This window comes from Oncorhynchus kisutch, linkage group LG15, assembly GCF_002021735.2.
Source record: "Oncorhynchus kisutch isolate 150728-3 linkage group LG15, Okis_V2, whole genome shotgun sequence".
NCBI classification, from domain to species: domain Eukaryota; kingdom Metazoa; phylum Chordata; class Actinopteri; order Salmoniformes; family Salmonidae; genus Oncorhynchus; species Oncorhynchus kisutch.
In genome coordinates this window covers 34,037,093-34,051,447 of record NC_034188.2, presented here as the reverse complement: position 1 = coordinate 34,051,447, position 14,355 = coordinate 34,037,093, and the positions used below count along the sequence as shown (strand labels likewise).

General features: G+C 39.8%; 1 protein-coding gene across 2 annotated transcripts in view; it reads right to left on the bottom strand.

The window, feature by feature from the left end:
- Window positions 1–14,355, bottom strand: part of igfbp7 (insulin-like growth factor binding protein 7) — a 16,887-nt gene extending 2,532 nt beyond the window's left edge. Inside the window, exons 1-4 of one of the 2 annotated variants that reach the window (XM_020502481.2) lie at window positions 13,868–14,355; window positions 10,418–10,584; window positions 8,110–8,217; window positions 198–324 (exon numbers count right to left, since the gene is read on the bottom strand). In XM_020502481.2, coding sequence (XP_020358070.1) covers window positions 198–324; window positions 8,110–8,217; window positions 10,418–10,584; window positions 13,868–14,291 — 826 coding nt within the window. In that variant the 5' untranslated portion in view covers window positions 14,292–14,355. The remainder of the gene's footprint in view (window positions 1–197; window positions 325–8,109; window positions 8,218–10,417; window positions 10,585–13,867) is intronic. The other variant, XM_020502482.2, reaches the window with a different exon arrangement.

Genomic DNA, 14,355 nt, shown 5'->3' with positions numbered 1-14,355 from the left:
AACCACGGGCTAGCGGGCTTGAATTCCAAACAAGTCACACATACTGTACATACACACCCTTTGATTTTCCCTTTGAATACCTACATTTGCCCTTTGTATGTGGTAAATATCCCCCTTTGCCATATTGTGTGGGTCTATAGATTTAACATGAAACAGAGTAGAAATAGCAGTGAAATAGAAAAGGATGTGCTGGGTACCTTTCTTGACAGGGATGTCGTCGATGGACTCCACCACATGAATGGTGCCCACCGCTGAGGCCTCTCCCTTGGCGTTGACAGCGTGGCACTCATACGAGCCCGCCTCTTCCTTGGTGAGCGGCGAGATCTGAAAAGCATGGTGGCGGCGGTTATCGCCTTATCTGATTTTATCAGAACACGCAAGGCAACACAAACACAGCCTCAACTCTTCCTCCCAGCCAAGCTTGGTTCATTTCGACAGAGCAAGGGTGCCATTTCAATTGGAAAGAAGCGTTCTGGATTGTTTTACGGCTGTCTGACTGCTGCCCAGTGCCGGCTTCCACCTGTGTAGGTCTTTAGATACTTCTCACAGGTACAAACATATCATGGAAGATGGCCAATGAGTAGAAATTCTATGAAGAAATTGAATGAATGTGATGTTTGACAGCAGGGGAGCAGAATACTGCGAGAGAAACAGGGAGGGATGGGTAGATAGATCTAACCACTGAACAGGGCCCACCAATGTTCTGTTCATTTACTCAGACATGGAGGAAGGAGTTGCATGTGTATTAAACTCTCTGTTATGTAGAGGATCTGAACAGAACAAGTCATTGGGTAACAAGTTCATGGATAACTTTGGAATGTGCCTCAAGTAATATTATTCATAAATAAAGTAATAGAATGTCAGGTATCTAATACATAACTCTTCCATCCTATGCTTAATTTCTACCTTGAGGTATTTGACTGATTTGTTTCTGTGGGACGACCCACAAGTCTGTATGATAGCTTAAATCCTTTGTACTAACAGTGTTTCAAGTCGAGGTTTGATTTCACTATTACTGAAACAGGACCTAGGTGGTAAATACAAAGATCTAGTCCATCTAAAAAACTGGAGACCCCTTACACTGCAGTGTTGTGATGCCAAAATCTTAGCAAAATGCATAGAATTTCAACTGTATTTTGTCAGATATTATTCATCCTAATCAGACAGGTTTTTTACATGGATGATACATTGGTGATAATATAAGACATATACTAGAAAGAGTATAGAACACTATGAAAAATCTGGGAAACCAGGCTTGGTATTCATAGCTGAACTTGAAAAGGCCTTTGATAAAGTACGACTGAAATGTATATATAAATGCCTGGACTATTTTAATTTTGGAGAATCTCTTATACAATGGCTTAAAGTTATGTTTACTAACCCCAGGTGTAAAATGGTAAATAATGCTACTTCTCAAAAAGTATAAAATTGTCAAGAGGAGTAAAACAAGGTTGTCCACTATCGGCATATCTATTTATTATGGCCATTGAAATGTTAGCTATTAAAATCAGATCCAACACTAATATCAATGGGCTAGAAATCCAGGGCTTAAAAATAAACGTGTCACTGTACGCTGACATTTCCTGTTGTCTTTTAACCCTCCTGTTTTGTTTGTTTCATGTTAATTAATTATGTTTTCCCGGTCCAAAATTAGCTGATTATAAATCCATAATAATCCATATATTATATTTTTATCAACTTCAGTTCTTGTGGACATTACAAGTTTTGAACTTCTATTTGCTATTTATGGCCTGTAGGCCTCATTGCCCTGAGCTCATACAACTAATTTTTGAGTAAAAAAAGCATAATGTATGGATTACTTTTACTATAACAAATACTCAGATTAAACATATTGTGCTATTGATCACAGACTGCTTTGTGTCAAAGTTGAAAAGGACATTTGTTTTGAAAACATTGCACATTTTTAAATAGTGGCAGGATTTTATGTCATCAACCTGGTGTATCTCGTATCCGATAACATTTTCAGTCGACAGCCGACCTCTCCTCTCAGTTGGGGATGAAGATAAGGACAAATTCCCATTTTTTGACAGGAATGTAACAACAACCTCAGGAGGGCCCTCTTCCTCATCACTGGATGGTTCCACATCGGTTGTCTCTTGGTCTGGATCATATTCTGTGTTGTCTTCAACTTCTGACACTTCCTCCTCTAATGCATCGTCCCTGTCAGTTTCCTGGCCTCTCTCCTCCTCATGATTAAGAGCCTCACATACAGTATATCATTATGGTCATTGTGCTGCAATAGAATGAATTGTGAGCAAGGCCTCAAAAAAGCTTTATATACCAGAGCTGCGAGGAAAGTTCTATATATTATTGAAACAATGTTGCAATTGTTTGTGAGAATGCCAACAGGTGTGATTATATTCCCCAATTATATTGGGGAAATGTTCCCGTGGGTGTTGCCAAGTAGGGGAGTGAGGTGTGTGTGTGCTCAAACACACATGCGTTTGTGGGAGAGGAAGTGTGTCCATCTGATGAATAGGCATGTGGCTTAACTAAATTTTATACACTAGTTGTAGTCTCACCCATTAATTTCTAATGACTGGTCATTTTTGACCGGGAACACCACAAGTGTACAAGAGTTAAATAAAACACCCAAAATTTTATGAAAATCATCCAAATGTATTTTCTGTGGACAGGGCCTTATGACAATCAGATTAAATGAACTACAGTCGTGGCCAAAAGTTTTGAGAATGACACAAATATTAATTTTCACAAAGTCTGCTGCCTCAGTTTGTATGATGGCAATTTGCATATACTCCAGAATGTTATGAAGAGTTATCAGATGAATTGCAAAGTCCCTCTTTGCCATGCAAATTAACTGAATCCTCAAAAACATTTCCACTGCATTTCAGCCCTGCCACAAAAGGACCAGCTGACATGTCAGTGATTCTCTCGTTAACACCGGTGTTAGTGTTGACGAGGACAAGGCTGGAGATCACTCGGTCATGCTGATTGAGTTTGAATAACAGACTGGAAGCTTCAAAAGGAGGGTGGTGCTCATTGTTCTTCCTCTGTCAACAATGGTTACCTGCAAGGAAACACGTGCTGTCATCTTTGCTTTGCACAAAAAAAGGGCTTCACAGGCAAGGATATTGCTGCCATTTATCGGATCATCAAGAACTTCAAGGAGAGCGGTTCAATTGTTATGAAGAAGGCTTCAGGGCGCCCAAGAAAGTCCAGCAAGCGCCAGGACAGTCTCCTAAAGTTGATTCAGCTGCGGGATCGGGGCACCACCAGTACAGAGCTTGCTCTGGAATGGCAGCAGGCAGGTGTGAGTGCATCTGCACGCACAGTGAGGCAAAGACTTTTGGACGATGGCCTTGTGTCAAAAAGGGCAGCAAAGAAGCCACTTCTCTCCAGGAAAAACATCAGGTGCAGGGATTGGACTGCTGAGAACTGGGGTAAAGTCCTTTTCTCGGATGAATCCCCTTTCCGATTGTTTGGGGCATCCGGAAAAAAGCTTGTCTGGAGAAGACAAGGTGAGCGCTACCATCAGTCCTGTGTCATGCCAACAGTAAAGCATCCTGAGACCATTCATGTGTGGGCTCACTCACAATTTTGCCTAAGAACACAGCCATGAATAAAGAGTGGTACCAACACATCCTCCGAGAGCAACTTCTCCCAACCATCCAGGAACAGTTAGAACAGTCTATTTCTGGAAAGATCACCTTGATTAAAACTTCTTAGGGCTGCAATCCCGTTAATGGGATTGATATGACAACGGCCAGTGAAAGTGCAGAGCGCCAAATTCAAACAACAGAAATCTCATAATTACAATTCCTCAAACATAGACGTATTCTATACCATTTTAAAGGTAATCTTGTTGTTAACCCCACCAAAGTGTCCGATTTCAAATAGGTTTTAAAGCGAAAGCATCACACGATTATGTTAGGTCACCGCCAAGTCACAGAAAAATTCAGCCATTTTTCCAGCCAAAGACAGGAGTCACAAAAAGCACAAATAGAGATAAAATGAATCACTAACCTTTGATGATCTTCATCAGATGACACTCATAGGACTTCATGTTACAAAATACATGTATGTTTTGTTTGATAAAGTGCATATTTATTAGAGGTCGACCGATTATGATTTTTCAATGCCGATACCGATTATTGGAGGACAAAAAAAAGCCGATACCGATTAACCGGACGATTTTTAAAATGTATTTGTAATAATGACAATTACAACAATACTGAATGAACACTTATTTTTACTTAATATAATACATCAATAAAATCAATTTAGCCTCAAATAAATAATGAAACATGTTCAATTTGGTTTAAATAATGCAAAAACAAAGTGTTGGAGAAGAAAGGAAAAGTGCAATATGTGCCATGTAAGAAAACGTTTAAGTTCCTTGCTCAGAACATGAGAACATATGAAAGCTGGTGGTTCCTTTTAACACGAGTCTTCAATATTCCCAGGTAAGAAGTTTTAGGTTGTAGTTATTATAGGAATTATAGGACTATTTCTCTCTATACCATTTGTATTTCATATACCTTTGACTATTGGATGTTATTATAGGAACTTTAGTATTGCCAGTGTAACAGTATAGCTTCCTTACCTCTCCTCGCTCCTACCTGGGCTCGAACCAGGAACACAATGTCAACAGCCACACTCGAAGCAGCGTTACCCATGCAGAGCAAGGGGAACAACTACTCCAAGTCTCAGAGCGAGTGACGTTTGAAACGCTATTAGTGCGCACCCCGCTAACTAGCTAGCCATTTCACATCACATCGTTACACCAGCCTAATCTCGGGAGTTGATAGGCTTGAAGTCAAACAGCAGAGCTGCTGGCAAAATGCACGAAAGTGCTGTTTGAATGAATGCTTATGAGCCTGCTGGTGCCTACCATCGCTCAGTCAGACTGCTCTATCAAATCGTAGACTTAATTATAATATAATAACACACAGAAATACGAGCCGTAGGTCATTAATGTGGTCAAATCCGGAAACTGTCATCTCGAAAACAAGACGTTTATTCTTTCAGTGAAATACGGAACCGTTTCGTATTTTATCTAACGGGTGGCATCCATCAGTTGAAATATTCCTGTTACATTGCACAACCTTCAATGTTATGTCATAATTACGTACAATTCTGGCAAATTAGTTCGCAATGAGCCAGGCGGCCCAAACTGTTGCATTTACCCTGACTCTGCGTGCAATGAACGCAAGAGAAGTGACATAATTTCACCTGGTTCATATTGCCTGCTAACCTGGATTTATTTTAGCTAAATATGCAGGTTTAAAAATATATACTTCTGTGTATTGATTTTAAGAAAGGCATTGATGCTTATGGTTAGGTACACGTTGGAGCAACTGCAGTCCTTTTTCGCGAATGCGCACTGCGTCAATTATATGCAATGCAGGATAAACTAGTAATATCATCAACCATGTGTAGTTATAACTAGTGATTATGATTGATTAAGTTGAATGCTAGCTAGCAACTTACCTTGGCTTCTTACTGCATTCGCGTAACAGGCGGGCTGCTCGTGACGCGGGTGATTAGAGCGTTGGACTAGTTAACTGTAAGGTTGCAAGATTGAATCCCTGAGCTGACAAGGTAAAAATCTGTCATCCTGCCCCTGAACAAGGCAGTTAACCCACTGTTCCTAGGCCGTCATTGAAAATAAGAATGTGTTCTTAACTGACTTGCCTAGTTAAATAAAGATTAAATAAGGTGTAAAAAAAAAAAAAACTTAACAAAAAAAATCGGCGTCCAAAATTACCGATTTCCGATTGTTATGAAAACTTGAAACCTAATTAATCGGCCAGTCCATTTAATCGGTCGACCTCTAATATTTATATAAAAATCTCAGTATACATTGGTGCGTTATATTCACTAGTTCCAAAAACATCCAGTGATATTGAAGAGAGCCACATCAGTTTACAGAAATACTCATTATAAATGTTGATGAAAATACAAGGAAATATAGATAAACTTCTCCTTAATGCAACCGCTGTGTCAGATTTCAAAAAAGCTTTACGGAAAAAGCAAACCATGCAATCTGAGAACGGTGCTCAGAAAACAAATAGATATATCCACCATGTTGGAGTCAAAAGAAATCAGAAATAACATTATAAATATTCACTTACCTTTGATGATCTTCCAGAATGCACTCCCAGGAATCCCAGTTCCACATTAAATTTTGATTTGTTCGATAATGTCCATCATTTATGTCCAAATAGCTACTTTTGTTAGTGCGTTTGGTAAAGAAATCCAAAGTCACTAAGCACGTTCACCAGTTGCAGACGAAATGTCAAAAAAGTTCCGTTACTGTCCGTAGAAACATGTCAAACGATGTCTGGAATCAATCTTTAGGATGTTTTTAACATAAAACTTCAATAATATTCCATCCGGAGAATTCCTTTGTCTTCAGAAAAGCAAAGGAGCGCGAGCTACTTCTCATGTGAAATGCGCGTGACCAGCGCGTGACTGCTGGCAGACCTCTGACTCAATCGGCCCCACTTCACAGTAGAATCCTCAAACAAGTTTCTAAAGACGGAAGTGCAACATAACCAATACTCCACTGTGTATTCAATAGGGGCTGAGTTGAAAATCGACCAACCTCAGATTTCCCACTTCCTGTTTGGATTTCTTCTCAGGTGTTTGCCTGCCATATGAGTTCTGTCATACTCACAGACATCATTCAAACAGTTTTAGAAACTTCAGAGTGTTTTCTATAATATGCATATATTAATATGCATATATTAACAACTGGGACTGAGGAGCAGGCAGTTTACTCTGGGCACCTTTTCATCCAAGCTACTCAATACTGCCCCTGCAGCCATAAGAAGTTAATTATTTAGTGATAACCCAGTTTACCTATATACTTATGGCCCTGCATACACCCAAAGTCTTGTTTTTTTTAAATTATATGAGCAATAAATATTTCCCTTTATTTGGAACCGCAATCCAGACAAAATTCAATAGGAAAATGAAATAATCTCCAAAATATCACTATTTTTAAAACAAACAATAGACAGCTGGTTGCAATTTCAGTTTAATCCACCAGGAAAGTCAGAACAAATATTATGGTTAAACTAAAATATAGAGATTATTATTATTCCTTTTTCAACACAACGATCTTTGTAAATTATATCATAAATATGACTGGTTGAGTTATGTCACACATGCAGTTAACAAAAAGAGCAGACATTTCCTTTTTATCTAAAATTACAACCAAGTGATTGCAGCATTACCGTAAAAAAATGGAGGAGGCAAGGGTAAAGGGGAGAAGGTAAGGAACTTGTCTGTTGGCCCTTTATTAAAGACCAAAATTGGCTGAAGAAAATTGTGATAAATGAAGGTTACCATTGTAATTTAAGGACCAAAACATTTACAGCTGCGCCATACAGGTTGCAAAATAGTTGGAAGGATATTTTCAATGTATGGCACATGGTTTTTGAACTGATATACAAAACGACGCCGGATTCAGAATAAACTAGAGTTTTTCAATTTAAATTATTATACAAAATTCTTGCAACCAATAGAATGTTATATATGGGGGATACAACCATCCCAGCTCTTGTAGATTTTGCTGCGAAGAGAATCATTAGATCACTTGTTTTGGGACTGCCCATATGTAGCTTGTTTTTGGTCGCAGGTTCAGAAATGGCTGAAAGATTGCAACATTTACTTGGAAATAGCACTGCTGGGTGATTTCAATTCATCAATATAATAATACTCTTAGCAAAGGTGTTTATCTTTAATTTACAATCTGTAGAAACTATGAGAGGGGTTGAGGGTAGCTGAAGGCTGGGACTAATGTAAAATATACTGTACGTGAAATGTATTTAGTATGGATAAGCTGGCTGGCAGTGGAGGCCTAAGTATTGTTTTCCATTAGTTTACTCCAATTAGGGGAGGGGTGTCAGGGTTACATAAACAACAAAAAAAATATATATATACACACACACAGTATATATGGGGGATTGGAAATGATGCAGACAATTACCTTGATAGAAACCACAATCTAGCTGCAATGTTAAAGCTGATCTACCCCCTAAAAAATAAAATACAAACATGACAAAAAGTAGTGTGTATCTGTGTGTTAATGTGTGTGTGGGGGGGGCTGGTTGGACTCACCAAGACCCAGCCGGTGACCTCATGTTTCTCAGGTCCTCCACGGGTCTGAATGGCCAGGTTGTCTCTGTCTCCTGGAAGCAGCTCCATTCTCTGTTTTCCGCTGGTGACCTGGGAAAACAACCATTAACTTAATAACGAACTAATCGAATCAACCCATTAAAAGCATGCTATGTGTGTGTGCAGCTGTGAGACTGAAAACATTCAACGCTTCAGCACAAGAGACAACTGGCTAGATCAAATGTTATTTCATGTAATCGACGATCACATTCTCTTTATATGACCTAAGCTCAGACACCAACATCTACAGCTATAAAAACACATGATGTAAGCAAAGAAAATAAAGGCTCATCTGGGAAAACAGTGGGACATAAGAAAGACACAGCAGAGAGGCATAAGAAAGTATTGAAACGGAAAGATGGATGTAACACATATAGAGTTAGAAAGGGAGGGTATATTAATTGAAAATGTCGAAGTTTACCAGTAAACTACCAGAATTTTGGTGTCTTTCAAGGATTTTATGTAATCTATCACAAGACATCTAGTGGCCCTTTTGGATACTTCAGATTATCACAGGTGTCTGTAATTATCTCTGGCCCTCGGTGTGGCCTAATCACATGTAAAATATCTGAAATAATTAAATAAGATTTTAAAATGTAAAAAAAATACAGTGATAGCTGTAAAACATGATCCTAAATACGAACCATCAAGTTAGTGAATACCATTGGTGTTTTAATGAGGGTTTCAGCATGAAATATCCTTTATATTTATAGGTAATGTTTGCGGATGAATGGCACGACAATGGGTCTCAGGATCTTGTCACGTCCGGGAATTGTTCGTGAAGAGCACACTTCTCCAACATCCCAGTGGCCATCAAAGGTGAGCATTTGCCCACTGAAGTTGGTTACGATGCCGAGCAGCAGTCAGGTCAAGACCTTGGTGAGGACCACAAGCACACAGATGAGATTCCCTGGGATGGTTTCTGACATTTTGTGCAAACCCACAGTTTCATCAGCTGTCCGGGTGACTGGTCTCAGAAGATCCCGCAGGTGAAGAAGCCAGATTATGGAGGTCCTGGGCTGGTGTGGTTACCCTTGGTCTGCAGTTGTGAGGCCAGTTGGACGTACTGCAAAATTCTCTAAAATGATGTTGGAGGTGGCTTATGGTAGAGAAATTAACATTACATTTTCTGGCAACAGCTCTGGTGGACATTCCTGCAGTCAGCATGTCAATTGCACGCTCCCTCCAAACTTGAGACATCTGTGGCATTGTGTTGTGTGACAAAACTGCACATTTTAGAGAGTCCTTTTATTGTCCGCAGCACAAGGTGCACCTGTGTAATGAGCACCTGTCAGGTGGATGGAGTATCTTGGCAAAGGAGAAATGCTTGCTAACAGGGCTGTATACAAATTTGTGCACAACATTTGAGAGAAATAAGCTTTTTGTGCATATGGGACATGTACGGGACATTTTATAAAACATGAGACTAATACTTTACATGTTGCATTTTTGGGGTAGAGTTCGAACAAAGCAACATTCTGTTAAGCTGAGAGAGTGGTAGTTTGGGCTAATCGACTCAATAAAACAATGCTTACAACATCTCTCTCTCTCTCTCTCTCTCTCTTTCTTTCTTTCTTTCTTTCTTTCTTTCTTTCTTTCTTTCTTTCTTTCTTTCTTTCTTTCTTTCTTTCTTTCTTTCTTTCTTTCTTTCTTTGTTTTGTCCCATCTTGATTAAATATCTGTTTTCATATTAAATCCTATATAGAGTGTTCTCTTGCTCTATTTTGAGAGTAAGCAAACAGTGGGTTAACTTCCTTGTCTGTCCAGGAATGATTCTGAATTATCCTCATTAACTTTAGTATTTTTAGTCTCTGTGAAACCAATGGGAATTTCATGCTTCTTTACTTTTTTTCATGAAGAATGTTAAGAATGTTAGCCGCTGACCGTGGGTATGAGTAAAGCCTTGGCTGTAAAGATCAGATAATATTTTAAGGATTTCCCCTCAAACCTCTCATGTCCTGTGCTATTGTGTCAGTGTGTGGTTAACAATAGCATGCTTCATATCCTCTATTTTCCACATCTCTTTCGTCCATTGTGTCCTCAAATGCAGAGCCCAAATCAACAATCAGTGGAAGGGGACATATGAATAACTTGACATAGGAAAAGACATTAACGACCTACCGTATGTACAGTTCTTTGGACCATCATACGAAACTACATATGGGAGTGTTTCTAAAACAAAAGACACCCATATAGAAATACTTTTCACAAAGCATGGAGCGATTAAAAAATAATAATAATTGTACCACACCTGAGAAAAGTGTGGATTCAAAAGTCCTAGAGACCTCACAATTGAACCTTCTGGTACCTTCTTCCAGGTGATCACGGGGGTGGGGATTCCAATGGCCTCGCAGCTCAGGTACACCTGGGAGCCTGTGACATTGTAGACCTCACCAGGGGCCGTCACAATGACAGGTGCTGTGGAGGAGAAGAAAAAAGTGAGACGATTGAGTGGATTTATCATCTCCTTCAAATCAACCTGTAATGCTTATCTTTTAACTTGGGCGGAATCAGAGATAGCTCTGCTGTAAATCCACTGGGACTAGCTGGTACAGGTCGGAAATTGTCAAAGCAACAATATCCTAACTGAGAGATGTTCTGATTGATATGTGATAAATGTATTATATAAATGAACAGATAGCATCTCCAGTCCATTTAGCCATCCAGAAAAGGAATGAATGTGCCATTTATTTTTTAGGTTAGTGAAGGAGTTGATGTAACATGGACCATAATGAGTTTAGAATTAATTCTGTTAGTGAGGAATTTAGTGAAATATTAAGCATACTTTCTCCCTTTAGTTTTCTCATGCCAGTCAGAATAAGTTAAAAAGTAACTCAGTTTGGTTTCTCAATACGAACACTGAACATTACTGTCATTGCCTTTCAAACATTGGGACAGGTTTTACGTGGATTTGCACAAATGTACTAATATTATTTAATCTGATAAACAAAACTTCTATTAATGTGCTTGGCTCAAACAAAATGTTCTGTTTTTATGGATCAAGAAAATGTGTGCATTTACAGTTGAAGTCGGAAGTTTACATACACCTTAGCCAAAAACATTTAAACTCAGTTTTTCACAATTCCTGACATATAATCCTAGTAAAAATTCCCTGTCTTAGGTCAGTTAGGATCATCACTTTATTTTAAGAATGTGAAATGTCAGAATAATAGTAGAGAGAATTATTTCTTTCAGCTTTTATTTCTTTCATCACATTCCCAGTGGGTCAGAAGTTTACATATACTCAATTAGAATTTGGTAGCATTGCCTTTGAAATGGTTTAACTTGGGTCAAATGTTTCAGGTAGCCTTCCACAAGCTTCCCACAATAAGTTTGGTGAATTCCTCCTGACAGAACTGGAGTAACTGAGTCAGGTTTGTAGGACTCCTTTCTCGCACACACTTTTTCAGTTCTGCCCACAAATGTTCCATGGGATTGAGGTCAGGGCTTTGTGACGGCCACTCCAATACCTTCTCCAGAAAGTACGATCTTTGTCCCCATGTGCAGTTGCAAACTTGCAAACTAGTCTAGATTTTTTATGGCGGCTTTGGAGCAGTGGCTTTTTCCTTGCCGAGCGGCCTTTCAGGTTATGTCAATATAGGACTTGCTTTACTATGGATATAGATACTTTTGTACCTGTTTCCTCCAGCATCTTCATAAGGTCCTTTGCTGTTGTTTTGGGATTGATTTGCACTTTTCGCACCAAAGTATGTTCATCTCTAGGAGACATAACTTGTCTCCTTCCTGAGCGGTATGACGGCTACGTGGTCCCATGGTGTTTATACTTGTGTACTATTGTTTGTACAGGTGAACGTGGTACCTTCAGGGTTTAGCAAATTGCTCCCAAAGATGAACCAGACTTGTGGAGGTTTACAATTTTTTTCAGAGTGATTTCTTTTGATTTTCCCATGATGTCAAGCAAAGAGGCACTGAGTTTGAAGGTAGGCCTTGAAATACATCCACAGGTACACCTCCAATTGACTCAAATGATGTCAATTAGCCTATAGGAAGCTTCTAAAGCCATGACATTTTCAGGAATTTTCCAAGCTGTTTAAAAGCACAGTCATCTTAGTGTTTTTAAACTTCTGACTCACTGGAATTGTGATACAGTGAAATTATCTGTCTGTAAACAATTGTTGGAAAAATGACTTGTGTCACGCACAAAGTAGATGTCCTAACCGACTTGCCAAAACTATAGTTTGTAAACAAGACATTTGTGGAGTGGTTGAAAAACGAGTTTTAATGACTCCAACATAAAAGTGTATGTAAACTTCCGACTTCAACTGTACATAACTTCACACATAATACTTTGCATGTGGGGCACAAGTGGGGACAGAAGTGTAGCTTTACTGAAATCTTATTTTAGTTGTGAAGACTAGGCTTTGAATGACAGGGGTTGCAAAGCGAAAGCCTCCTTAGGATAATATTAATGATGCCACATGCCTATGGAAGATTGAATAGGGTTGTCTTCTCAATACTCCAACCCAAGGAACGGATATGATCACGACTATAATAAATAAGCACTGTCTCATATATTGGAGGTAGAGGCCCCTGTTATTTTGAGTTCAGGGGAAATTTACTGTTACCAGTTAAGTATGGTCAACAAAATCCTCCCCTGAAATAGGCCTAGCTAATAGACCCTGAGAAAACAAGAACAACATGGAGTGGAGAGAGGAATGGTGGCCTTGAACCTAATGTATTGCTATCTTTGACCTCTCTGCGAGCCTTAAGGGCGCAGCGAAAGTTGCTCTCTGACCTTGCCCTGTTGGATATGGGCAAATTAGTCTGGGGCTTTTCGCGTGTGGTATGACTTTTTTTTCTGCCAGGCAGCGTTTTTTTTCTTCTATTCACGTCCCGAACCCTTTCGCCTGCCTAATCCAAAACCAGCACGCAGTTATAATTAATCATGCAAAGGTTCACTGAACTAAACACTGAAGCCAACGGGCTTTGCTGTAAACCAACAGCGCCTGTCTGTGTGTATGTAGGCGAGGCGCTGCTGTTTGATTGACGGCCATTCTCCTTTACAAAATGTAAAATCCCTCCCTTGGAGGGTGGAATTTCAGACATGTCTGTTCAGGGCCGTGGAGGGTGCCACCCCAGAGTGGAGACAATGGCTTTCAGCTTATTCAGTGGCCGTCTTTAGTTAACTCTGGTTATTTTGCAAGGGTTATAGAGGTAGACCTTGTCCACACCCCGTGGACAGTGCCACAGATTTTCCATATTTCTCAGCCAGTTCTTCTATCCAGTAACTAGAGAGCACTCATGTCTCCCAAGACAAATCAGTGCATTGTGGCAGTGATGTCCAATAACAATGTAAGTTGATGGTGCATTGGACAATAGTCAAATCAATATAATTTAGAATCAGTTCATGCAAGGCAAACATTGACAATAGATGAGATACCAGCAGTGATTAATACATTACCATAATTTACAGTAAGTTCATGGTTAATTAGCCTCCGCAAGAAATCTTAACGTTGTTTATTATAACTAAATTACTGAGGAAGGAGAAACATGAGTCAATATGAAAGTGAACCATCACACCAAAATGTAATAATTTAGGCACCTTGGTGAACTATTGGCTATCAGGCTAAAATGTATTTGAGCGAGATCCGAATTATTTTAGTGCAATACACAAAATATTAGTGTTTCCAAATAGACAGAATTCAATTTCCACTATAATAGAAGTGTCCCCCATTCTCACCTGTTGCGCATTTTCCTTTATTCAGGACTTTTATTTCAGGCTTCTCCTCGCTCACCGCTTTCAGGCTGGCAACTTTCAAGTCGCAGCCAGTTTTATAGGTCACTCCATCGGAGCCACACACTTCGTATTTGGTCTTGCAGGCGCAAACTCCGAGCTTTGTCTTCTTGTTCTTGTCGCTCTTAACGCACTCCAGTCCAGAGGCGCAACGCTTGGCTGTGGTTCCGCGCCCCCTGCAAGGCTCCCCCTCTCCAGCCGCGCAAAGTGAACAACAACCGCAGGAGTCGAAAATCGTGCCAGACTTGCAGCCCACCTCTGGGAGAGCGTCGCACAGACTGGGTTCACAAGCGCCACAACTGCGCGGCACTCGGTCCGCAAATGCGGACGTAAGTGACAACGATAAGACCACAGCGAAAAACACTAACATGTTGCTTGCTGAGATTACAGTTGCGGTTCTGTATGTGTATCAGACTCTTACAATGTGAAGCACT